At 42.4% G+C, this 25,690-nt stretch overlaps 1 protein-coding gene across 1 annotated transcript in view; it reads right to left on the reverse strand.

Moving 5' to 3' along the window:
- igsf3 (immunoglobulin superfamily, member 3) overlaps positions 1-25,452 on the reverse strand; it is a 74,203-nt gene extending 48,751 nt beyond the window's left edge. The window contains exons 1-2 of the mRNA XM_023299592.3: positions 24,451-25,452; positions 6,868-7,248 (exon numbers count right to left, since the gene is read on the reverse strand). Of these exons, the coding sequence (XP_023155360.2) occupies positions 6,868-7,248; positions 24,451-24,490 (421 nt within the window). The 5' untranslated portion in view covers positions 24,491-25,452. The remainder of the gene's footprint in view (positions 1-6,867; positions 7,249-24,450) is intronic.
- Positions 25,453-25,690: the final 238 nt, after the last annotated feature.

Genomic DNA, 25,690 nt, shown 5'->3' on the forward strand with positions numbered 1-25,690 from the left:
GAGATAGAATGCGAGATGACATCTCCCCATTCGGTCCATCTCATTAAGTGAAGTAGAGGAGTGCAGCTTGGCAGCGTCAACTCCCTCATGACAAGAAAGGCAGGGGAGACACACAAATCAGACACACTCGCGATGCTGAGCTCAGCAGAAGCGTGATTCAGCCCCTCGGACTGGGTATGTATGTTTAGCAGCACACCGTCTGAGCCGTGCAAAGAAAAACCAACGCCACTGTTCTCTGCCCTCCTCATAAACACTTACACATGAAGGTTGCACGTGTGCAGAAAGACACAGACAGAAAAGATAACTGCATTTTGACCTTGCTAGGCATTGCGTCGCTGCGTAAACAAATTCTAGCTTACAGTCAGGCCACGTTTTCATCTGGTGAATGCAGAAAGAATAGAAAACACAGGCCATGAATATCATGCAAATCAATAGTGTGACTGGAAAAATGTGGTATTTTGCCGTGGCTTGTTCTAAAAACGATTTGCCCAACAGTTTTCTTTTTCCTTAATTGAAATTCGTGGGTCTCATCTCTAGCCTTTTCCCTCTTCCTTTCTTTCTCAGTCTCCTCAATTTGTGCTGGCTAATTGCATTTAGAACTTGTATGGTGGTTAGTAACTGTATTAACCTTAGGAGTCACATCAGGCAGAGACTATTTAAAACGCACCCCTATAGCCCCAGTTGTATTGTGGGTAATGCCTCAGGGAGGTGTAACCAATCACATTGGAGTGAGAGGAAGAGCTCATCATTTATTGGTCACACACTCTATTCAGCATCGCTCCACTACCCATTTCCAATACTGCCGCTTCTGTCCCCATTCCTCTCTTTTCCAATTTCCTCATCTCTGCCTTTTCACACCATCCATCTCACTTTCTTCTCTTCAACACCACTTGCTACCAAACTTCTTTTTTCCTAGTGTCACACATCTGAAGATGGACATTTTCGTCCTTTCTCTCATCCAGGGGCAGCAAATAACAGAGAGGAGAGAGAGTGTATTTGTTTGAAAATTTAACAAGGCTTTGGCTCTCCAGCTTTATTACTGCATTACTACAGGACAGGGAATAGAGGACTGCTGCCAAATGCGGAGGCTAGATTCTGTGTTCCTGCCAGAAGAATGACTCCTATGGTGTGTTCCATGACAGTGAGGGTATATGGGGGCTTCATAAGTAAGAGCAGTGTGTCTCAGTGAGGGCTTGTTGTTCCGCTAGCTGTTGGCCGCGCTCGCACACAGGCTGGTGCGTAGGATAAGGACGGCCATGATGGCCATGTTGGGCTGTTGTCCTTTTCTTCTGCAATCTGATGTGTAGGAGGAAGTCAAACACGCACATGCACATGCACACGCACACGCACACACACACACACACACACAGGCTGAGCAGAGCCCAGTGGAGCGCAACAGACTGAGCTTAGTCAATCTCTAATAGAGAATGGAGGTGTGCACAGAGGAACTACAAATGATCTATGACTTCAGAGTGCGTCACAACACCCAAGTTAAATGTATGACTTGTGTAAGACTAAACCACAAACAGTACAACAATAACTATTCCAAAGAAAAAACAATGCCATATTATATTATATTATATTATATTATATTATATTATATTATATTATATTATATTATCCATCCATCCATTATCTATACACCTCTTAATCCTCACTAGGGTCGAGGGGGGGGGGGCTGGAGTCTATCCCAGCTGACTCAGGTGAAGGCAGGGGACACCCTAGACAGGTCGCCAGTCTGTCGCAGGGCTACATACAGAGACAAACAATCACTCTCACATTCACACCTACGGGCAATTTAGAGTAATCAATTAACCTCAGCATATTTTTGGACTGTGGGAGGAAACCGGAGTACCCGGAGAAAACCCACGCATGGACAGGGAGAACATGCAAACTCCATGCAGAAAGATCCCGGGAAAGCCGGGACGCGAACCAGGGATCTTCTAGCTGCAAGGCGAAAGTGCTAACCACTACACCACTGTGCAGCCCTATATTATATTATATTATATTATATTATATTATATTATATTATATTATATTATATTATATTATATTATATTATATTATATTATATTATATTATATTATATTAGTGGTGGGACACGATTAAAAAATGTAATCTAATTAATTACAGGCTTTGTGATTAATTAATCGCAATAATTGCACTGTCAAACAGCAATATTTGACACAATAAGTGAAGTTTTTCAATTCAAATAAAATGGTTGACAGTTGAATCAATGAATAGACATATACGTGTTTATAATTTAAATTTTTTTTTAAATGGGACATATAGAAAAAAGTAATTTTGATGATTTAAAGCCTGAATTTAGTTGTTTTTTCCACTGTATGGCACATAAAATCAGCATAAGTAGTTCAAGGAGCTTCAGAAAGTTGAAAATCCAGAGATTCATTCTGTTTTCATCTTTTCTGGGTCTGATAAATGGTGGAATTTTGATGGTTCTTTTTATAGGAATATAAAGTTTTATTTGTGTAATTTTTTATAAACAAAAATTTTATAATTAAGTTATCAAAAGACAGATATTTTTGTTGTTTCAGTTATTCCTCCACCAGGGAGGCAGAGCCTAGATAGTGTAATAACTTAAACAACAAAATTGTTTGTTTCATTTCTATTTATCTGCATTTTTCATCTGTCTGCTACATTCACAGATTACTGCAAATCTAAGTGCAATTATAGCGATTTTATTCAACATTTTAAGACTTCCTGTAAACTCAAGCACTCTCTACAAAAGTGGTCTATTATGGGATGGCTACACCGTTAGCATGACTCGTAGCTAACGTTAGCTCTGGTGCTAACAGCAACATGTTTTACATTGAGGTGATACCGTCAGTTTGAAGTGACGCAGTGATCAGAAAACTCTTTGTTGTACAGTTTGCACACAACCAGGCTTTTATCCAAGCTGCCATCAGGAAGATTTTTAAAAGAAAACTTTCTGTCCAACAAGCTCGTCTTCCTTCACTGTTCACTAGTGTCTGACTTCACTCAATGCTTCCTGTGCTGCTTCTTCATCGCGGCTACTGACAGACTTTAGGTTCATTACCGCCACCTACTGGGCTGGAGTGTTCATCAGCGTTACTGGTGTGCCAGAAATGAGGGAACTGAGAAAAGTACGACAAAATGCGTTAATTCATTTAACGCGTTATTTTCCTTGTAATTAATTAATCAAAATTAACTCATTAAAGTCCCAGCCCTATATGTTATATTATATTATATTATATTATATTATATTATATTATATTATATTATATTATATTATATTATATTATATTATATTATATTATATTATATTAATACAAAGACAGTTTTTCGTATTAGTATTCACTTGCTGTTGGTTTTGGCATTTTAATGGCCAGTTAATGCTAAAAGCAAAAAATAAACTGCAATTCCCGGCCTGGTGTTGGTTTGTTTCCACCAAATAGACTTGACCTTTGATTTCACTTCATCATTTTATCCTATTTGCATTAAAATTTGTCATAATCAGCCCCAAATTCTTGAGTTATGACCAGAACTGTGTTGTCTGAGGTGCCAGAATTGAAGAAATTCCTTTCAGTTACATAATAAAAAATGTATTCATAAAAATTGAATGGATGTACAGTATGTATGGATGCACAACCCAAAAACCCTACATTCTTGATTTTTTTTTTTTCACTTGGGGGCAGCAGAAGCAAGTTGTAAACACACTGATACTTTATGGCAAATGTGCTAGCAAACGGTTTTCTCATTTGCATGTTCAGCTAACATTAACATTCATATGAAGCCGTATTTCTGGTTATCTGATAAATGAAAGTGTAACAATCACCCCACTTGCCGGCTCCCTTTTTCGTCTCTACGTCTCCTGTGGGAAATGAGTAGCGCTTGAACTGCTAAATGCTCCCCCATGTTCACTAACTAGTTACTAAATTTGCCTCTTTGCTGTTTACTCAGGTAGCGTAAAGTGTGATTTTAGAGCTTTTTCACTGAAAACAACAGCCTGCTGCAGCTGGAAACAAGCCAGTTATTGGGCTTTTGTGCCTTCCCACTGAAAATCCTGAGAGGAAAATAACAAAAATTCACACCTAACCTTTCTCTGCATTGCATAATAATGATGTTCCTGCGTCTTGGTGCGACTCCATGATTCAGTGGACAAAATCCAGAATTTGTGCTGTGATGGCCAATTATTCTTTTCACATGTGAAGTATTACAGCATTGCCTAAGGCTTTATTGGCGCTCAGGGGCTGAGCAGAGCTACAGTTTCATTTGATTTAGCATCACAGAATAGAGGGTATAAAAGACATGTGCTTTCTGACTGCACGGTCCCTTTAAAAAGGCGTCTTGGACATACAAGGGAAGCAGGTAGCAGCCCAAGTGTCCAATTCTATGTGACAGACAATGCAACACATGAAAACATAGAGTCATAATATCGGGCAGAAAGGCGGCCAGGTGCATCACTGAAGCTGTTCCCCTCCTCAGGTAGCGGATATTAAGTTCCAAGTTAAAGCCCTCCCCTGCTCTGTGTGCAGAAAGGTGACAGTGGACGAAACGCATCACTGTGAGTAAGACTTAATGCAGTGCTCAGGGCACAGATTACTGCAGAGCCTTCTACCCCTTACAATTAACCCAACCACCCCACAGCCACACACTCAGACATATCCCTTCTCTCTGCCCTTCTATCTCATATCCTTCTTCCCCATATTTCCTTCATAATACTCCCTGCTTATGGCTGTCCTTTGACATTACCCATGAAACACGTATCCTCAAAGGCAGCATCAGCAAAGGGCCTTTTTTTAATACATCAGAGTGAGAGCAAATTAGAGAAAGAGGTCAGAGCTGATGAATAGAGACAGACACATGACAGTATGAAAGACGGGAATGGGGAGAAGAGGGGAAATGGACGGAGAGAGGAGGGAGGACAAGGTATTGTTTGCTCACAGTGGTCCAGAGAGGCGAGCAGCTGCCAGGAGATCACAGAGTGACTCAAGAGCAAAGCAGGGGGAAAAAAACGGGAGAGACCCTAATGTGTACCCCTGACCTTCGAAACTGGGTTAAGAGGTTAGAGACACAGAAAGAGGCTCAGATAACAGTCCCTCAACACCTCTGCCCACATACTCTGTCTTGTTCTCTCTCTCTCACACACAGATCTATAAATACTGTGTGCTATCAGCAGTACTGTTTCGCAGTGCCCTGCAACTGAGCCCTGCCCCACATTCACAGCGCACCGCTCACGCTAGAAAATACAGCCACCGAGGTCCTAATAACAACACTTATTCAAGGCAAAACCAACCTTATTGATCCACCAGGCACACAATTTATTTTGCTCCTGGGAAACTAAACCAGCAGCTGGTGCCTGATGTGATGCTGACCCAAAAGAAAGCGAACAAATATTTGTGTTTCTCAGCTCCCACGGCCACACACTGTGACTCGGATACTCTGGGACACAAATAAGTGCAACTCTAAATTTCAGTCAGGAAGAATTCGGTTTGAGCTCTGACCTTAAGAGGAAGGTCAGCTATGTGAGGGATAAAGGCATGAAGCTATGGAGGGAATGGAATCCCCCAACTATGACAGCTGTGTCTTCAGCACTGCCTTTTGGGGAGATCTGTATATAACTCTGAAAAAGAAGCAAATTTGTGCTACCATTTGAAACAGTCACACATCCTGCCAACAGACCGGGATTGTTGCTGAAACAGCTCAAGGCAAAGAATGAATAGGTAGGGAAGGGAGCACATTTGTTTATGTGAGTGGGTGTGTGTGAGATTATGAGCTTGGTTTTTTTCCACGGTCAGAACAGGAGGGATAGTGTGACACTTCCTCTGACACTCTTCTCAGATAATGTTTTAGGCAGTTTCTAGCTGATGATTTATTTCATATTTGTGATCATCCTGACTGTCACTGATCTGGTTGTTATTCAGATGACACCTTGGAGTTACTTGAACTCACAAAAGCACCTGCATTTAGAGGTTTCATTTCAGTTCACAGAACAAATAGAAAGGGAAACTCCCCAATGCCCCAATCATTAAGGACCCTGAAACCCCCAGCTCAAAAAAGGCACTGTAAATTTGTTTGGAAATATGCATATTGTCACTTATACACAACATATAATGCACAAAATGTATTCCTGGTCCTGTGTTGTTATGTCATCAGAGGACTGTCTTTATATCCTTTTAATTTTATAAACATTATGCTTACACGGCAAATATAACAAAACAAATGAAACTACTACAAATGAACACAAAAACATTGGGTAGGGCAGTAGTGCATTCTGGGGGCTCCTAACAAAAAAAACAAAATTGCCATACATCCACCAGCAAAATGATGAAAACACCACGCGCAATCCAGCTTAAGTCTATGAACTGGTACAATAACAACACTGCAACACGTTACTGCTTCCACTTTCAATTACCCCTGTGTTTGAAGGATGCTTCAGTATGCAAATTAATGTGCTTATGCCTTGGCTGGATGCCAGTCTAATATATAGAATTCCAATTATAAGTGTCTATGTGGGTCACATATGTTTATCACATTAGCAGCATGCTCATGTGAAACGTGTGGGCCAGTAGTAGTAACACACACAAGTGAAAACAAAACAAGAGCCTGGTTATCGAAAGTGACTCTACAGCACGGCAATTTGAAGAAAACTCCAACTTCCGTGTAGGTACATTAATGACGTTTTGTGTAGTTATTACCATAGACCACTTAAGAATAATGTATTTATGAAAGTATTTCGGTATCTGGAGAGGTAATTAACAGGCAGTCATCTGTTCAGAATGTGTATGGGCTGATTATGACTGTTGTATCCTCATCTGTGGCAACAACATGCGGTTTATATGACATTTTGTGTATGTGTGTGTGTGGGCGCACTTAGAGACTCACCAGTGAGGTTGGTGCGTGCACTGTAGGATCCCAGGTACCGTCCATCAGTGTTTGGCGTGTAACACTCAAACAGACCCTGGTCCTTGGCCTGCACTTTGGTGATGTGGAGCATAGCTGAGTCACGGCTCAGCCTCTCCACAAAGATCTCTTTACTATTCACCCTCTGGGCATAGACGGCGTAGGCATAGTTTGACTGAGCCGTGCTCACAATGCGGATCTCCCGGTCCGGTGCTGATGGCAGGTACATGGACCACTCAAAGTCCTGCTCTACGCCTTCTTTGTAGCCCGTCACGTTGCACCAGATGGTCACATGGGAGCCCTCGGTCCGAATCAGTGGTCCACTCTGCACCGTTACCACTCTCTGAGCCACAGCAACACCGGCTACAGATGGAGATGGGGAGAGAGAAGAAAGAGCGTGGATGGGGTGAAGGCAGGGAGACAGGAAAGAGAGAACACGGGTTACAAAACTGCACTTTAAATATTTAGCATCGGCAGAGCTTATGCACCTCACATCTCCCAGGAAATACAGAAACGGCATGACATGTGCAACTAACCATTCAGGGGAGTGCTTACTGGGGTTGAGGTGCACACACACACTCACACAGGCATGCAGGTTTTGAACACCGCTAACCACTTGAAAAATTCACGGTAACTCTTTTTAACAGCTGCGATCTAATCACGCCGACTGCTATTACACCCACTCACATGTTAACCCTTCACCACAAGGACAACGCTGCAGGTACACTACGCTGAGGTGAGAGGCAGCCATCTGGGAGATAGGAGAAAGGTCAGCACGAGCTGGGAAAACACAAGCCTGTGGGGCATATTAAGTGTGTCAAGCTGAACAGAGTACAGGCGCTTTTGAAATGGATAATAAATACTGTTTTGCCTGCTGCGTCACTAATCTTTAGTCCTCATCAGGATTCCCGGGTAAAGGATGTGCAGTTTGTGCACAGACTACTGATTAGAGTCAAATGGGCGAGTCAGCTGGACTGATATAATTGAGTAATATTTGTTTATCATTATAATATTGGTATCAGTGTATGTGGTGGCTAAAATGCAGTGCAGAAAAGCCAAATATATTTTATGTTTGTGGCCACTGAGAGAAGTTCAAAGAGCACTGACAAAATCATTTATTAACTAGATTTTTGGCACTTTCCTATCGGAGTATTTGTTTAAGTTATAGGTTTATGTAAAAAATGAACATAAATTGACAACTAGTGTGCCATTATAAGCTGAAAAATCTCTACTGTCATTCATTATATAATCTTAGATTTGGGTCCTAAATGGACACCCGTTATTTTCGGTTACATAAATGAAATCCCAGACGGTGCAGCTTAATTACACACATTAACACTGTACTGTGGCCAAAACTGCGACCAGTTCAACGTGCACAATAAAGTATCCAGTAACAGCACTTTATAGCACGCTATTTATCATCTGGCAGTGTGGAATTTGCATTCTGAAAATAAAACCTAAGACTGTAAGAATCTAAGATGTGTGACATTGTATTTTCACATGTTTATCTTTGTTTTTGGGAGGAATAAACAAGAAATCATCTATGGCCATATGCTGGTGTCATTAAAGCAAAACAATACGAGGACAGAGCCATGAACTCAGTGTTGCGAACTAACAGTAGTGTAAAAACCGTAGCGAAGAATGATTATCACCTCTCTTTGTTGCCTACATTTAGGCATACAGTATACATGACTCTTGTCTCAGCACACACTAAACACACACACCTAACACACACAGTACATCCACCATTCAGGGAACAACTACAAACATCCCTCTCATTTGGGGCCGGAGACAACAGAGCATTTACACATACCCCAAATCCAGACAGAGTGACAAGCACACTGTTTCCTGTCTACACAAGCAACTGGGGATTGCAGCTGTGTGTGTGTGTGTGTGTGTGTGTGTGCGTGTGAGTGTGCATGTGTGTGTGAGAGAGAAAGTCTGTAAGAGACGGTGTCTGTGGGCACAATGCTTGGCATTAATAATTCACCAGAACAGCTTTTTAACTTTAACATCCTCGCTGCTCTCATAGTAACTTTCGCTCACACTTTCCTCACACCCCTCTTCTTTCATTCATTGTTATCACGGTGGGTCCATTTACACTCATGCGTGCATGTCTGTGCGAGAACATGCGCAAGTCTTGTGCGTGTATGATGGGATAAAAGGTTATCTTGTTGAATTCCAAAGACGTTTTTGCAGATTGTGTTCGCTGAGGCTGCAACACAGAAGGATACGGCAGGAAGAGCCACAATTATTTCATTGTATGTGCATACAATTAGGAGTGTGGGTGTTGCGTGAACAAACACATTGTATGTATAGATGATAGGTCATCTTGTTTCCTTCCTGCACTTACTGAACTTCAGGTCTTTTGTGTATTGATTTCCTCTTTTCTCTCATGAACAAATAAAATACAGACAGATCTACGGTTTCCTTCAGAGCCCCACGCTTGAACATGATTTGAATTCCATCAGGGTGGTATATCAAAGTGAAAACTGATTAAAGTAATCATTCTTATGGCTGGATTCCTCCTAAAGATACTCCGCAGGACCAATCAGACTGTGAATTACGCACTGATGAATGCAGCAACTCTAGATGAAACCTCATCCTTAAAGAAAAGAAAAAGATGAAACGTCATATTTGGTTAAATTGCACAATTATCTGCATATCAGCCTTCTCTAAGTTCCTGTAGGGATTCCATAAAATACCCTTGTGATAATATTATGTTATTGTAGAAAAACACGAACGAATATATACTATGCTGTGCTCACTGCAATGCTACCAAACCCTGCCAGACATATCCCTATAGGAATATTATAGGAGTACTATAAGAGGCTTGAAATGATAAATTAGTCAACTTGTGCTTTCAATGTATTTTTAATAATTTTGTACTTGGTAATATAATCGCCCACATGCACATTGCTTATATATTTCATGAAGCCTTGAGCTATGTTTAATGCTCAATAACATAAAAGGACTCCTAATGTTTTCTTTACACAAATAGAATCAATAACACACTATCAAATTAGTCTAGTTGTTTTTTCGTTTGCACATAAGGATGGATAGAGCACAAAATATATAGCCATAAATTGCTAATTAGCCCCTTGGGAATTATGTGGTAGCAGAAAAATATTGGGTTGATGATCTGCAGAAACAAATTAATAAACCGTGCGCACCACACATTTTGGCATTTCAACGCTTTCATTTATTATTTAATATTTTGAGGATGAATTTGCATATGTGCATCGGTTTATCAATCTTATCAGCAATCCACGACTTTGTGCATCTCTTGACCTGCTGTAAAACTAGGAGATATAACCGGCTACACATTTGGCCGCCGACATTCAAAAAGTCAGGTAACAAAGGAAATCCTTGCACACATTCCACACTTAAAATAAATTAATCTGACACAAAGTCAATGGTGAAGGATGCTAACAAAATCCAACTGTCCATGTTGTGGGATGCGGAAGGTAAGAAAAGGAACCATCAACACTGATTCAGACCCTGGTTCTCCATTTTTCTTCATGGTGATGTCAGTGTGCTAATCTGGCGGCGCCCAGTCTACCCACATCCAACTCAAATCAGCTCAAAGCTATACCGCTGCATCACCGCTTCTCGTGTTGCAACTTCTCATCTAGAACTGCTGGAAACGCATTACTCACACATCCAAAAAAGCCTGCACTACTCATACTGGGCTGGTGCACTAAGAGCTTTGCTCCACTTGCCTGTCTCCTGTCATCCTCCTGAAACAAGCCTCCTTACTCCTGATTACTTTCACTCCCTTCCTCCATGTTTCACCCATCATCAATCCTTCCTGTCGTCCTGCCCCTCCAGTCTCCCTTTCTCTCGCTGTGTATTCCTGTCTCTTCTCTGTGCCTCGCGGTTCTCTGCATCTTTTCAGGCAGGATTTAAGCAGCTCTGTGAAACTTCAAAGCGCCCATCGCTCTGCAGGCTGTTTAGAGAGGATGACAATGACATACCAAACCCTGCAGACCTTCAACTGATCGCTCAATTCCGCCACCCTTCCACAATAATCCTGTGCCCGCAACCTTTCCCCCCCACTTTTTCACCTCTGGCTGCGTTGCCTCGATCTCCAAGTGCCCATATTTGCTCAACAAGGCCTCATATTTTCTATTATTAACGCTCATCTCCATCTCGGCATGCCGCAGATGTCTAGCTTTGCTACCCCTCTCTCCCTCCCACCCTCACTCTCTCTGATTTTTCCATTCCTGTGTCTCATCTCTCATCTTAGCTGCCAGTTGCTTCCCACACAACTTCACTGGATACAGGAAACATGTGCCCCACGTCAGACGGTGGCGAATGACCACGAGCGAGCTGACCTCTCCATCAGATGGAGCATATAGGGCAACGGGAGGGAATGATTCCAAACTAACACACACATTACATTACAGTACATACAAACAAACACACACGCACACACACAAAGCTGCAAAGAGGATTAAGCTAAGTGGAAGGGGGGTTAAACACTAATCCAATCATTTGTGGCCAGTGTCTTATTCTCAGTGGAAACTGCAGTGAGGCCACTCGCATTCATGCCTACCCCTCACATCATCACTCTTCTGTGACACATGATAATTATACACCTAGAAAGGTGTATAATAAAAAACACTGCAGGGTGTAAGTATTACAGAGGACATTCACTGCAGTGCAGAGATGTGCTAATGTGGCAAATCAAGCTGTCCGTCAACTGTTTTCACACCCCTTCCTAATTACATACACACAATATATATGCATAAACTCACACATAACAGAGGCAACCTAGGAATGTTCAACACCTTAATGCAAGTGGATACCTTACCTCAGTAAAAAAAAGAAAAAAGATATCACAAGACTGACAAACCATTATACTGAATAACCAAGGAGCATCAGAGAATAATACAAAGAAAAGCTTCATGTTTGGCACTTTGTCTTGTGGTGACGACCTCACACCAAAGGGAACAAATAATAGTGAATTCATGTCATAAATCATGACAGAGCTCTCCAACACACAGCAGGAGATATGCCACTTTTTACAGACTCTAACAGCTTATTTTCTCAGTCATCTTCTTACTGTGAGCGATTGGGTACTATGGAAGTGACGGCCGGTTTGAATGTTTCACATGAGTTTCACATGAGATATTCTAAATCATGTTTTTGTCTGGGTTCACCTCACTGGTTTGAACTGACTAATAAAGATTTAGCAACACAATCGGATGGCGGTTGGTGGGTGATGTTTGCTTTAGTTATTCATTAGCAATAACAATAATGTTGCTTTTCGAATGACGAATTATTTACTTATCAGCTCTCAGCATTTAACAATCTAGTTACTATACGTGAATCTATTTAATTGTGTGTTGTATTTGAGTTTTGATGGACTTCAATCCAGATACAGTCTACATCTCACTATATGTGCATTCATACTTTGATTAAAACCAGATTTTGAGGCATTTCCAACTCTGCGTGGTATGAATGGACAGCAACCTTTCAACCTAAAGCTTCTCAGTGGAAACTATCCGGGAGAGTTGAAGAGGGAGGGCACTGAAATAACTCCAGTCAGAGAAATATTATACAAAATTTAAATGTGCTGGATGCTAGACATAAAGTAGTGGACCTGATCAATGTCCTATCTCCCCAAGGGAGGTTTAAACTCATCCTACATGTGAAATCTTGTGGGGATTCTCAGACAGCAAGGTAGCAATGAGGAGAGCGAAGGATCATGCGCTGGGAGAAGAAGAAAAAGAGGAAAGAGTAAGAAGCTAAAGAGAAAATGACAGCTGCCTCCGGGGTGCTGAAAACTACAGAAATGCACCAAACTAAGTGAATATATAAGCATGCCACTGACTTATGTGCTACACATATGCATTACAGACAGAAATAAACACTGGAGGGGGATGAAGAGTATTTTCCTTTCCACACTTCTCAGCACTGGTTAACCGTTCTCCAAAATCACTTTGCGTCTTTCTCCCTGTGGGTCCCCGAAAGCATTTGACCCCGTTAACATCATTACCAGAGAGAGCAAGAGTGAGAAAGAGACAGAGAGATTCCAAGATGAAGGAAAACTGGAGGGAACAAGATGAAAGCGGTAGAAAGCAGAGATTTTCATGTAAGTGGAACGTTAACATTTAGAAAGGATAGATCCATGCTACAACTTGTGCCAATTCCTCAATATTGTCCAACAAAATAAATCCATATGTGTTTCATTATGTGGCAAAATCAGCAATTGTAATTCCTCTCACGTGGTTTGTCTCTTTTGACAGTGAATTTCTGACGGAGAAATGTTGTGGCTGGAGAGACTAGCGATTGTCATATTCTTCTTGGGCAAGAAAGTGGATAATGGGCATCTCATCCTTTCTATGTGGCACTGAACAATCATGCAATCCTAATGTAAAGCATGTAATGGATTGATGAGTATCCTCACATTTTCTTGCCCAGAGCTTTTTCACAATTATTGGCTCTGTGAGGGGCTCTTGAAGGCATCAAATATTGCAATTCAGACCACATCCTCTTCCTCCTTTTTTTCCAGTCCTCATCCTTCCCGCAGTGATAATCACCATCTGCGTCAGATTGTAGAAATCAGTGTAGCAGGGATGTCATTAACAACCTCTGACCCCTTCTCTGGCTTCAGAATCTTTAACAAATCCCATATTGACTGCTTAATTTATTAAATAGAATCTCTTAAAGGCAAATAAGGGAGACTACTTTCTCCTGTATTGATGAGAAAGTTAAATGATGTTTTGAGGTAAAACGTTTGAGTTGCTCCGTCAGCTGTGTTTGAGTGTCCGAGATGGACAAATACTGCCAGAAAGAGAGACCGAGCGTTGTCTACTCCACTAGAGGCCGGTTAGACAGGCCGGCTGGTCACTGTAACAGCTGACAAACAGTTACAACAACTGCCCATTACACCCACGCACTTCCAATCAGCGCAAGAACAACAGAGTACAAGACGTTCAGAGACGGGGTACGAGAGCGGTTAGACTGTATGTCGCCGTTTATTCTGCCTATGTCTCGGCAAGGAGAAAGGTGATGTGGGTGATACATATGAAAGGATTACAAGACGAGGACAGTTACATGCAGAGGCAGGGAGTTTTTGTAAGCCAGCAGTGTCAAAGAGGATCCGCCATCATTTTAAAGCCTTCAACAGCAGGAAGCATAGCCAGAGGGCAATGTGGTAAACATAAGACTACAGCCAGCAGCCGGTTTGCTTAGCTTAGTGCAGTCTGACTCCGTGCAACTGTAACAAAATCCACCTACAAGCACCTCTAAAGCTCACTAATTAGTACTTTATATCTTCCATACCGACATGTGATATGAAAACAAGTTGCAGTGTTACAGAGGATTACGTGTGGGGACCATTATTTGGCTGCAAGCAGTAACTTTTCACAGTCTCTGGCTGGCAACCTCACAGTAATGACAAGACTCGAGGGAATTACTGCTGTTTCACCCTTTCTCCAGTCTATATTTGATGCTGTGCTAAGGCAACCAGCTACCAGTTGTGGCCTTACAATATATCCACACTCAGATGATAAAGGCAGTGGTTCGAAAAGGATCTGAAAACAATTCAAGTAAGTCTAACAGCAATCAAGTCCATGTAAGGTCAAAAGTTTCCAAGTGTCAAATGTCTGTCTGAACTGGGACTCCTGTTTTAAGTCACACCTGGGTCACGCTGTCCTCTGCTTTCTCTATGCTAACAAGTACTAATTTATTGGCCCCGTGGGCTGCAACGGTCATAACCCCACCTGCGCTGTTGCTCATAACAGCTGGTGAGACCAGGATGGAAGCAGTGGGGTGTTCCAAGGCTAATTCATACTTTTGTGTCAATGTGTTTCTAAATACTGTAGGTGTGAGTGGAAACTGCACTGTATATGTAACTAAGCACAGGCGTTATGTATACTTAGCAGAAATATGATTTTACAACGTGGGCTGACTCATATTTTCTCCTTTCCATTTCCGGTGCTGGCAGTATTTGTCGATAGTGTCAACAGCATAGAGCAGATCACAATCTATCCTTTTCTGCAGAACAGCTGCCTCTTCATCCTCCTCCTCCTACACCCTCAGCTGCTTCGCCTTCCTGTTGGACCACGATGGAAAAGGGCTTTTGAGTTTTATTGTTTCATCCAGAGAGAGATCATTTGAAATGGATAATCAGCACGCAGCGATTTGTCTGATCCTTAAATAATAGCAACATAACAATTTCAATCAAATTTCTAATCAGCGACAGCAGACAAACTGTCTTCCTCCTCCTCATCTTGCAAAGCTACTATTTATCCAATGATGCATGCTGCCTTATCGCTTTGTCCCTCAACATGAAGGCGATAAACAAGATAACTTTGGAACTTTGGGAATAAATGACTCTGCTGCTTAGCTTTGCAGCAGTGCAGCAAAAGTCAACAGGGAGAGCTTGTGCAGAGCTGAAAGTAGTTACTGCACCACAGTCACAAATGACAGCTAAAGCAACATCTTGACATATAAATTTAATTAAAACCTAAAAAGTGTGTGAGAAGACAGTTCCTTACTAAGTGTAATATGAATAAATAATTCAAAACAGCAGGAGGGAGACCATGGGAAACCGCAGCTGGGTAGTAATGCCTCTGTTGCCACTTTCTAGCCTCTGTCTAAAAGGCTCCAGTAAAATATTAAATGTTTGAAAGTACCTCACTGGACTGTCTAACTGTGGTGTTATACAGACTGGGTTACTGGTAAACATCTACAGCATGACAGATGGCTACAATAAATGTCGACTGTAATGAATAAAACTTGAAGCAGAACTGTCCGTGGAAGTGTTTACGTTGGAAATGACAATCATTTTCTTAAGAAAAATATGCCCATTATTCCATCTACTGTTGAGGGAAACAAAAGGAGTCAGGACAGAGGACAGAGGAAGTCAATCTGCTCCGTCCATATCACCCCATGCATACATACACAAACACCTCCAGTACATTAAGCGCCTCCATCCACACCCCTCCCCAAATCCATTAACTCCGTGCGGACACCTGCTACCCCACTAACCTCCTCTGCCCAACCCCCAGTCATAACTAACCTGACCCCCTCCTCCCAAACACACACATCCCCCACCCTGTCTGAATGACAAAGCACTGTGGTCTCAAATCCACTCCCAAACAATACTTTCACCCACAAACGATTCATAAAGAAAAAGAAAAGCAACCCATAACGCTCAGCACGCTATATCCCGTCATGAGCAACTGCTACAACAGAGTCGAACATTTGCGTTAATTGTTGTAAAAGAAAGCGAGGCTATAAAAACACTCAGCTATCTTCGGTCATTATCCGTTTTGCGCTTGTGTACAATTACGCCTGACAGCTGTATCTACTTTATGTACAGTGGTTAGTTGTTTTGTATGACTGGCAAGTTGCTATCAGTTCCTACGTTTGCGCATTAAGCTGCAGATTGGGAAAGAAACTAATTAACTATTAATTAGTCTACTTCAAACAGACTTTTCCTGCGATTGTCAGTCATTTTGCCTCTCAGGCAGTCAAAGACGTGCACTTGTAAATTCATGCATTTATGCATAAGCAATTAGACACACAAACACACGCGTGCACCTCTTTGGTTTTATGCGTAAATCAGAAAAGAAGCACATCAACGGAACATAATGGCAAAATGAGAGGAGCTCACTCCATTATTAGGTGAGGAGATTTTTGAATGGAATAAATCCAACATGCATGTGGACATTTATGTATGTGCACCTTTGAACGTGCTGAGCGTGTGCCGCCGAACATGCATCGGCAGAGTGCAAACAGGGACCGGTCGCCATAGTTACAACGCCCAGTGTGCATCCCACCAGCGTGGGATCTGCTCGGGTGGAGGATCAAGCAGGGAGCAGGGGAGTGTAGCAGCACGGAAGGACAGCAGCTCAGAGCGCTGTGGGTGATCGTGTGTGTGTGTGTGTGTGTGTGTGTGTGTGTGTGTGTGTGTGTGTGTGTGTGTGTGTGTGTGTGTGGAGGAATCCTCTCACCAGCCAGTCATCATGACTCCTAGCACAGAATGGCAAAAAGGGGAGGAGCAGACAAAAAAAATCCCAAAGGGGATGGGTGGGTGTGTGTTGGTCTTTCAAACAGGCAAAGATGCTGCTTTTAAAGAAAAAGTCTGAGATAAATGTGACTGTAAACGACGGATCCTTCGCCCTCAAACTGTAAGAAAGATGAAAATATCTGGTTTGGATCACACTTGAGGGCAGTTTCTAATTAGTCCTCTTTGAAGAGGAGGTGGGCTGGGCATCGCATTGTTTGGAAGAGAGTGGGGGAGGGAGGTCAGGGGCTATTCACTGGAGGAGGAGGAGGCAGCTGGAGTACCTTTTAAGAGTGTGAGTGAAGAGAAGCAGAGATGCATGCAAATTAGCCTGAAAGAACACTTAAAAGGCATCGCAAAGCGTACGACTAAAAGCGTTGTTACCGCAAAACATGATACAATGTGAGGCGTGAAGAGCGGCTTCGGGACTGTGGCGAAGGAGTTGTGATGTGAGAGAGGCCTGACGGTTAACCAGAGGTGCTGCAGTCGAGTCAAAACCTGACACAAAGCAGACGCTGCCTCTGCTTTGTCTCCAGCTCCAGCCACGTTCCTGATTCACTGTGGCAGGCAGGAAGTCTCCCTCTAGAACTTTGCTTCTCTTCAGTCACTCATCACCCCATGTGAACCGGAGAGAGGCTCAGATCTGGGTCACAGGAGAGGATCATCATTTATATTTATATAAAAAAAAAATAACAATGAGAAGACTAACTGTTATTACTCACAACTTTTCTATCTATTGCTGTGCGTGCAATAAAGTTCAGTCAGTTCTGTCTCAAAGTTTCCTTCATCTCCTCTGAAATCTTCACTGGAGGAAAAGTTTCCAGCACTTCTTACCTTTAAGAGGACACAGAGAGAAGCTGATAACAGACGGCGGTGTAGCTGGAGTAAAACTGCAGTGGTAGTTGGGTGTGAGTTTCTGTAGCAGTCTGTGAAGTCTGTACTACAGGGCTATTACTTGCCCCGTGGATAGCAGAAACCAACCAGTATTTTCAGTTGCCCCTGGGTGCACGTGACGCAAGAAATTCCACCGGCTCTAAAAGATGTCCACACTAGCGCAATCGCACACAACACTTCTATCGATCCACAGCTAATGAGACATCTCAGTTGTGACGCTGACCCATGAAGGGCCTGCGTTTCCATTATGCATCTCCAACTTTAATGAATATTTACTGGAAACCCACCACACAGCTGGTGAATGATAGCCAAGCTGACATGTCTTGTTTCTGCTTTTTCCATTGTTTGCTTTTTTTTGTCAGTTGAGTCAACGATGTTATGATATGAAAAAAACAATAGCACAAAAGGCATCTTGTCGTGGGTATACACAAAGACATGGGTCTTGTGCTTATGATGCAAACAAGCATGCGTGCAACTACAGGCGCAGCAAATAACAAGGGGAGCAAACGGCACTGCAATCAGACAGCTGCACAAGCCTGTATTTCCCCTAACAGAGAGAAGTCGGTCCTCTGATTCTCTTGACAACAACTGGAAAAAAATAATGAGTAACAAATCGCTGGACGGTCACATGCAAGTACATTTCCATGGCATATACATAGAGCAGCTATACAAACAGCTAGACAGTGAGTTAGTGCATTCAGCCTGAGTGTCTAGACTGCACACGCTCGTGTCAGCTGAGGCTTGAAAAGCATTCCCACTGCTTTAACAGCTGACTCAAGGTGCTGGGCTAGGGGAAGGAATTGGCTTGACCACACACAAGCTAAAATCTGTGTAATTTTCGGGTGGGAAGCTTCCAGCTGTCAGTCTTATTTGGGATAGAGGAGAGGCTGGGTGGGCATCAGGGAGTGGCACTGCAAACTTTGAATCCTGACGAGGTTTTAAATGCCTGAAACAACAGCGACCACACCATGATGACCATTAATGGTAGAAATACTGAAGACTGTGATGTGTATGTAACCTTTAACCCCACCCTATTCAACTTCTGTGTAGTTGGAATCATTATATTCTGCATCCGACTTCTTCCTAAATCTGCATTATATTATTACTCACACTCGTTCTATGCAGTTGTCTGAATCAATCATTTCCACGTTGCAGATTTCTAATTTCCTTCCCTGTTGTAATTATAAACTTGTTTCACAGTTAGAAATGCAGACATTTTAATGAGTTTCTCTAAAATGAAAAATGAGACTGTTCAAACTATAACCATTTTCAAGCATTCATAGCAATTGTCACAGCACCACGGACAATCTAATCTGTACTTGAGTGGCTTTAAGTGCCACTCTACTTACACTGTAAAAACCATAAAATACACAGTATTTATTCCAAAGCTCAAAATAAGCTTTTAAGTACCTTCATGTTCTTTGATTGGTCCAATTACGGAGGCCGGCTTTATACTCTGTCCGCTGATAAGCGCAAAGTTTGATGGTGTTACTAAAGCTACTTAAAACTTTCCTCTTTTTCAGTCAATAGCTCCGTAATGAGCTGGGATAACAGGCCATTGTTTCACTCTCTCTTCTGACTTGAAACAAACGATCAAAAATGGCATCAAAAATCTCACTGAAAGAAGAGGATGACTGAAAGGAATAAAGCAAAACAGCTGCAGCACACCCGGATCATACCAGGGCTTCTGCAACTTTTACTTCTCTAACTAAAAAGAATGCATACTTTATATTACTGCTGACCTTCTGCCGAAGCATACTTTTTCAGCTTTTTGGATTTATCTTCCTTACAATCCAGACAGTTGAGCTATGTACTCCATCACAGTGCTCACTGAAGCTCCATAGTTACAGGGAAGTTGAGCTGCAGAATGATTTGAAAAGTTTGTGCTGACTTACTTCACAATAAAAGTATGTAAAAAAAAAAAGAAAAAAAAAGAAATGAATGCAGATTTGGCACGCTTCTGACTGCTAGTATTTTTATACCCCACAGAAAAAACTTCGAACAATATCGGAAAAGTAAAGTTGAGAAACTGTAACGCTACAACTGTTGGTGGTTTCTAGCAAATGATGTAAAATGAATGAAATCATCACTACAGTCCTACCAGTGCCTGACTTGCTCAAAAGCGACATCTAAAAACTGTGTTGTCATTGAGATTCTGTGCGATGTACAGTTGTGCTGATAAGTTTACATACACTGGCAGAATTTGGAAAACATGTACCATTCTTTAATGAAAACATGAATGATCTGAGCACTGATCAGCTACAGCATGATGACCACTGACAGGTGAAGTGAACAACATTGATTGTATTGGTACTATGGGGTGTTCTGCTGGAAAATCTTGGATTTTGACATCCGTGTTGATGAGACTTAAAACACCAAAAAAAAACATTATCCCAGAACAGGCACACTCCCTCATGCAAATAACAATCCCACATGTCACTGGCCTACCCCTGCAGGAAAACACACCCCACCACATCGCAAAAACATCAAACAATCAGCAACATCTTGAGGAACATTACAATCGCACAAGATGTTGATTTGACGTCCAAACTTCCTAGAGCCCATTCTGATCAAGCATCCACAGGATGTAGTGGAACAAGTTTGATTCCCAGAGGCCTCACTGCACAACCCAGAGTACCCAAAGGACACCCTGAGAGGTCCCCTTGTCCAGGCCCAATTGTTCAGAGTGTTATTGACGACTTAAGGGGGACCAACACAGTATTAGGCAGATGGTCATAATGCTATCCTATGCCTGATCAGTTTACAGTTCCATCCATCCATTCATCCATCCATCCATCCATCCATCCATCCCTTAATCCTCATTAGGGGTGCTGGAGTCTATCCCAGTTGACTTAGGACGAAGGCATTGGACACCCTGGACAGGTCACCAATCTACCACAGGGCTACATATACAGACAAACAAACACACTCGCATTCACACCTACGGACAATTTACAGTTACCAGATAACCTCAGCATGTTTTTGGACTGTGGGAGGAAGCCGGAGAACCCAGAGAAAACCCACACATGCACAGGGAGAACATGCAAACTATGCGGAAAGATCCCGGAAAGGCCGGGACGTGAACCGGGGATCTTCTCGCTGCAAGGCAAAAATGCTAACCACCAACAACTTTGCAGCCCTGCCAGTGTACAATTGCATGCCAATAAATAACTTTGTCTGACCGCTAAACCTAAATGAAAAAAAGTTTTTCTATGAGCAAATATATTTTCAAAATAAAATGGACAAAATTTCACAAATTTTGCCAGGATATGTAAACTTATGAGCACAGCTGTAGCTACATTGGTTATACAGTTTACCTTCAAAATAAAAGGCCACACCAACTGCTCCATACCACACACAAAAATACATACTTCTCACACAGGTTTGTGCAAATTCACTCAAAATATGTTCAGATATTGTGTGGACAAGATGAAAAACAGGCCTCTTCCTGCAACCTGGCAGAAATAACCAAGATATATATGTATAAAAAATGTAAGACACACACATCAAGATTTGTAACATCCTGTACAGTGTGTGGATGCTCTCAGACCAGCGGATAAGCAGGACCAATGGCAGCTCGTCAGAACCACAGTGACCGTTGGCTGCTCTCGTGTCAGCCCAGTAAATGGAAACCACTGAGGCATTTTACAGTTTGACAAGCCAACCCTGCACATATTACACTTCCAATTTAGTTACATAAACTGGGATGTCTTGGATATTTTAGGTTGGCTCTCCATTTCAAACTCACAGAAACAGCAGTACACCTCCAAAAAAAAAAAAAAAAAAATCCCTGTTAAACCTCAGCAGAAGCGTGACATCTTCCTCCGTCTCTGTGGCGGAGCAGGAAGGCGTCCTGTTTGTAAAGCTAATAAACATTCATTCCTTCAGGCAAACTCTTTTTATATGCTTTATCTCATATAACCCGGTGCCACAAGTAAACAGGCGCATGCGCTCGCACCTGGTTGCAAACTCAGCAGCATAAATAACCCCGATATAAGATTTGCCTGCCAAAAAACTGTGTAAGTGGCACCTCTGGGCTTCGCAATGACTGATACAGTCTCCATCTAACACAGCTGTCACCCACCTTTATTTTAGTCTTTTTTTTTTAACACGCAAATTCAAGAGCAAACATGTGCAGAGGCTGACACATTGCAAATAAATCAGACAGCTGATCACACACAGAGAGACAGCTTCACATATCACAGATGCTTGTGTATGCACACGAGGTGATGAATAAATAAACGATGCTACACTATGGAGATGCTGTATATAAGATGCGGCAATACATTTCTGAATTATCAATACTGCAGCATCTAAAAGGCTACAGTGACACACAACCATATTCTGTCTTAACCCTCCTGTTGTCTTCATTTACGGGCACGAAAAAATACGGTTTCCTTATCTGAAAAAAATCCAAAAATTCTGCCAAAAATTACCCAAATTTCTGAAAATTTGCAAAACTTTCATGAAGAAAATTCAAATAATTCTTTAAAAGTTTCCCCTAAAAGTTTTATTTAAAAAAAAATCCCCCAAATTTGACAAGAAAATTTTTGCAAATATTAAAAAAAAGATAGAAAATCTTCAAAAAAATCCTAAAAATATCTAAAGTGATCACATATATATCAGTGACACTTTTAATATTTTCTTTAAGAACATTCAGAAAAAAAATCAACCAAAATCCAGCAAAAATCGTTCTTAAAGAAACATTTTTTAAACACTTCTTTTTTCCACCAAAAATGTTGAAAATTCAAAAATTTTCCCAAAATTGTCGAAAATGTGGACATTAGAAGTTTCACTGTGAAAATATATTTTTTTCCCCACATTTTCAAACTTTAAAATGGTCAATTTGACCCGCAGGACGACACGAGGGTTAAGAAAAGTCATTTTAGAGGTATATTTCCCTCATGATACTGTAATACAAAACAGATTTGCTGTTAATCTCAATTAATCTAGAGTTTATAATGTGGTTTGGGGGGCATAGAATCAATGCATGAGGGATGTAGACGATCAAAAGAAAAAATTCTAATTTATGTAGTAAAACATACAACAGTTGTTGGTTCCATCATGCCGACTTGAAACATTTCCTCCATGTCAGTCAAATTCCACTTGGCTGCTTGTTTATTCTGTTGCTTCTCCAATATTTTTAATGACTGGCGGGGAAGAAAAAACAAAGCAGTTTTCTTGTGGTTGGTGGTACATGGACTTTTTTTCTTGGATTCCAAAGAGAGACTGGTTTGTGCAATGTCAGCAGAACAGTGAAAAAGACCCATCACAAATTCCCAAAGCCTAATGCCATGTTTTGTTCTGTGTGACAAACAGTCCAATCCCGCAGACATTGTTTACCACAACAGACCACTCAGAATGTCGTAAACATTTGCACTTGAGAAGCCACAGCCGCTGAAATTGCTGTTTTCTGCTTTAAAAACAACTTTTTAAACGGTTTTTCCCAAATTGTTGCCAATTAATCTCCTGTCAATCAACTGTTTTCTCTCTCTCCATCCCCTCTCTCTGGAGATTTTTGTAACATGTTCCAAGCTATTATCACAAATAAGACTGAGATTTCTACCACCATCCACACATTAAACATAACCTCCTCTTTCCTGACACCTTAAATCTTCCTCACCAGCATCTATATTATGTAATACCTCTCTCATCCTGCGACTGCGTTACAAGGCCACAAGGAACAATGCCATCTACATTCGCAATTGAAGGGGAAAACGTGCGTAAAAGCCCCCCTACATCCCAGAGAAAGTGACTTCTGGTGTGCTTAGAAAAAAAGAGGGGGGGATGTGAGGCAAGGCGCAGACTGGTAATCCTCTTGGCCAAGTGGGGGCCGACTTCCACTCCCTCTGCCTCCCCTCCCTCCCCCCTGTCCCCCCCGGCAGCGCTGACAGGCCACCCCGTCCAGGAACAGAAAAAAGCCATCTGGTGTTTGTTTGGGACAGTTTCACAGGCAGGATGTACTGTGTGTAAGTGTGTGTCAGCAATCACGCCCGCATGAGTGTGTGTGTGTGTGTGTGTGTGTGTGTGTGTGTGTGTGTGTGTGTGTGTGTGTGTGTGTGTGTGTGTGCCACCGTGCGTCATGGGGGTTTCTGTGCGTGCCGAAACTCGCATTTGTCTGTGAAAATGTGAGAAATTACAGGTGCATGTGTGTAAGGAATCAGGTGTTTCCGGTTGGATCCAGGTGTGTCTGTCATCGATAGTGGGTTGATAACGAACAATAACAGGCAGCCTTTGGGCACTGGAGGTCATACTGGATAGGGTTAATCTGTGACTAAAGTCTAAATATCACATTAACCTACTTCACCACACACATACACACACACACACACACACACACACACACACACACACACACACACACACACACACACACACACACACACACACACAAACAGCTGTTGACGGGCATCTGTTATTATTGCAGTGATCATCGATGTAGTCTACTTCCACCTGACTCATGATGACTGGTAGTTGGTGTCCCAGCTAAGCCGTTTATGTCTCATACAGGTGTGCCGTGACAGAAACAGCAGATGCCGATTTACCTCGTTTCATCTCCAACAAAGAAAAAACAAATCACAGAAGAAATGCAGCCTGAAATCTTCTCTCTCTCTCTCTCTCTCTCTTTTCCCCCCCAGATGACTTACCAAGCAGCGCACAGACAAGCAGGAGCGCACCGGTTGCCATTGTGTGTTGCTCCGCAGATCCACTTCCCCAATATCCTCTTTTTTTTAATAGACGAGGAGGTGTCTGACAGTGTGATCAAACGCTGGTCCCGAATCAGAAGATCTCCGAATCCTCGGCGCCAGAGAAATATATATATATTTTTTAAAATCTAATAAAAAAAAAAAAAAACGCAGCCGGAGGTCGTCTTGAGAGTCAAATCCACCACAGCCGGTGAGCCCCGGTAAGGCTTTCTCCCGGGGAAGCGGCTTCACCCCTCCGATATATTCTCCTGATTGGAATGAAAAGCCTCGGGGTGTCGCTTCCTCCTCTCTCGGCTTCACCTATTTTGCTTTTATCGCTGGCGACGTGTGCGTATGGCAGGCGCCTCGGCGACCCAACCCACTCCCCGTTTACTACGCATCCGAGACTGCGGAGGCGATCCACACTCCTCCTCAGTGGGAAAAAAAATAAGCAAAAAAAGTCCAGGCGTGACTTGCGCCTATTTGGGTACCTGATCAAAGGACGGGAGACCAAAACGTGTGCAGAGGAGCAGGAGAGAGAAAGAGAGAGAGGTGGGAATCTGAAAGTCAGACTGGAATAAGTCCTTGCTAATTTCCCCTTCACTGATGGCAGAGCAAATCACAGTCCGACAGCGGAGCAGGCTCTGGCTTTTTCCACAGTAAATCCCGGAGACTATAATCAATCTCCCTCTCTATCACTCCGCAGAAAGCCCAATGGGCGGTGCGCTCTAGATGGAGCAGACAAGGCTTTTGTGCTCTGACACGAAAAGATCGGCTTAATCAATTAATACTTCAACACTTTGGTTCGGCAATTGCCCCGCCAGTGCACCTGAGCAGTTCCAATTCAGACTGTAAAAGAACGGCTCAGCTCGAACAAAACTGCCTAATTGCAGCCTTGTCCCACAAACGCTCCACGGAGACGCAACCCCCTTTCCCTCTCTCCAAAGGTTATTTCCTTGTTTTCCTGCTTGGCAGAGCGCTTTGGCAGTTTGAAAACTTTAAAAGCGTGCTCGTCTGCGCCCGCCCCCTTCCTGCCGGAGACCACGCCCTGGTCCGCGTGGGGCCAAGCCACTGTGGGAGAGGCCAAATTTGCATTTTCTAGATTAAAATTCTGGGTCAGTCGGTTGGTGGAGTGAATAGGTTAACCCAAGTGGAGGGTAATTAAGCCTCCAAAGCCACCAATTTTCTCAGGTTTTTATTC

Source organism: Amphiprion ocellaris, chromosome 11 (assembly GCF_022539595.1).
Source record: "Amphiprion ocellaris isolate individual 3 ecotype Okinawa chromosome 11, ASM2253959v1, whole genome shotgun sequence".
Lineage (NCBI taxonomy): Eukaryota > Metazoa > Chordata > Actinopteri > Pomacentridae > Amphiprion > Amphiprion ocellaris.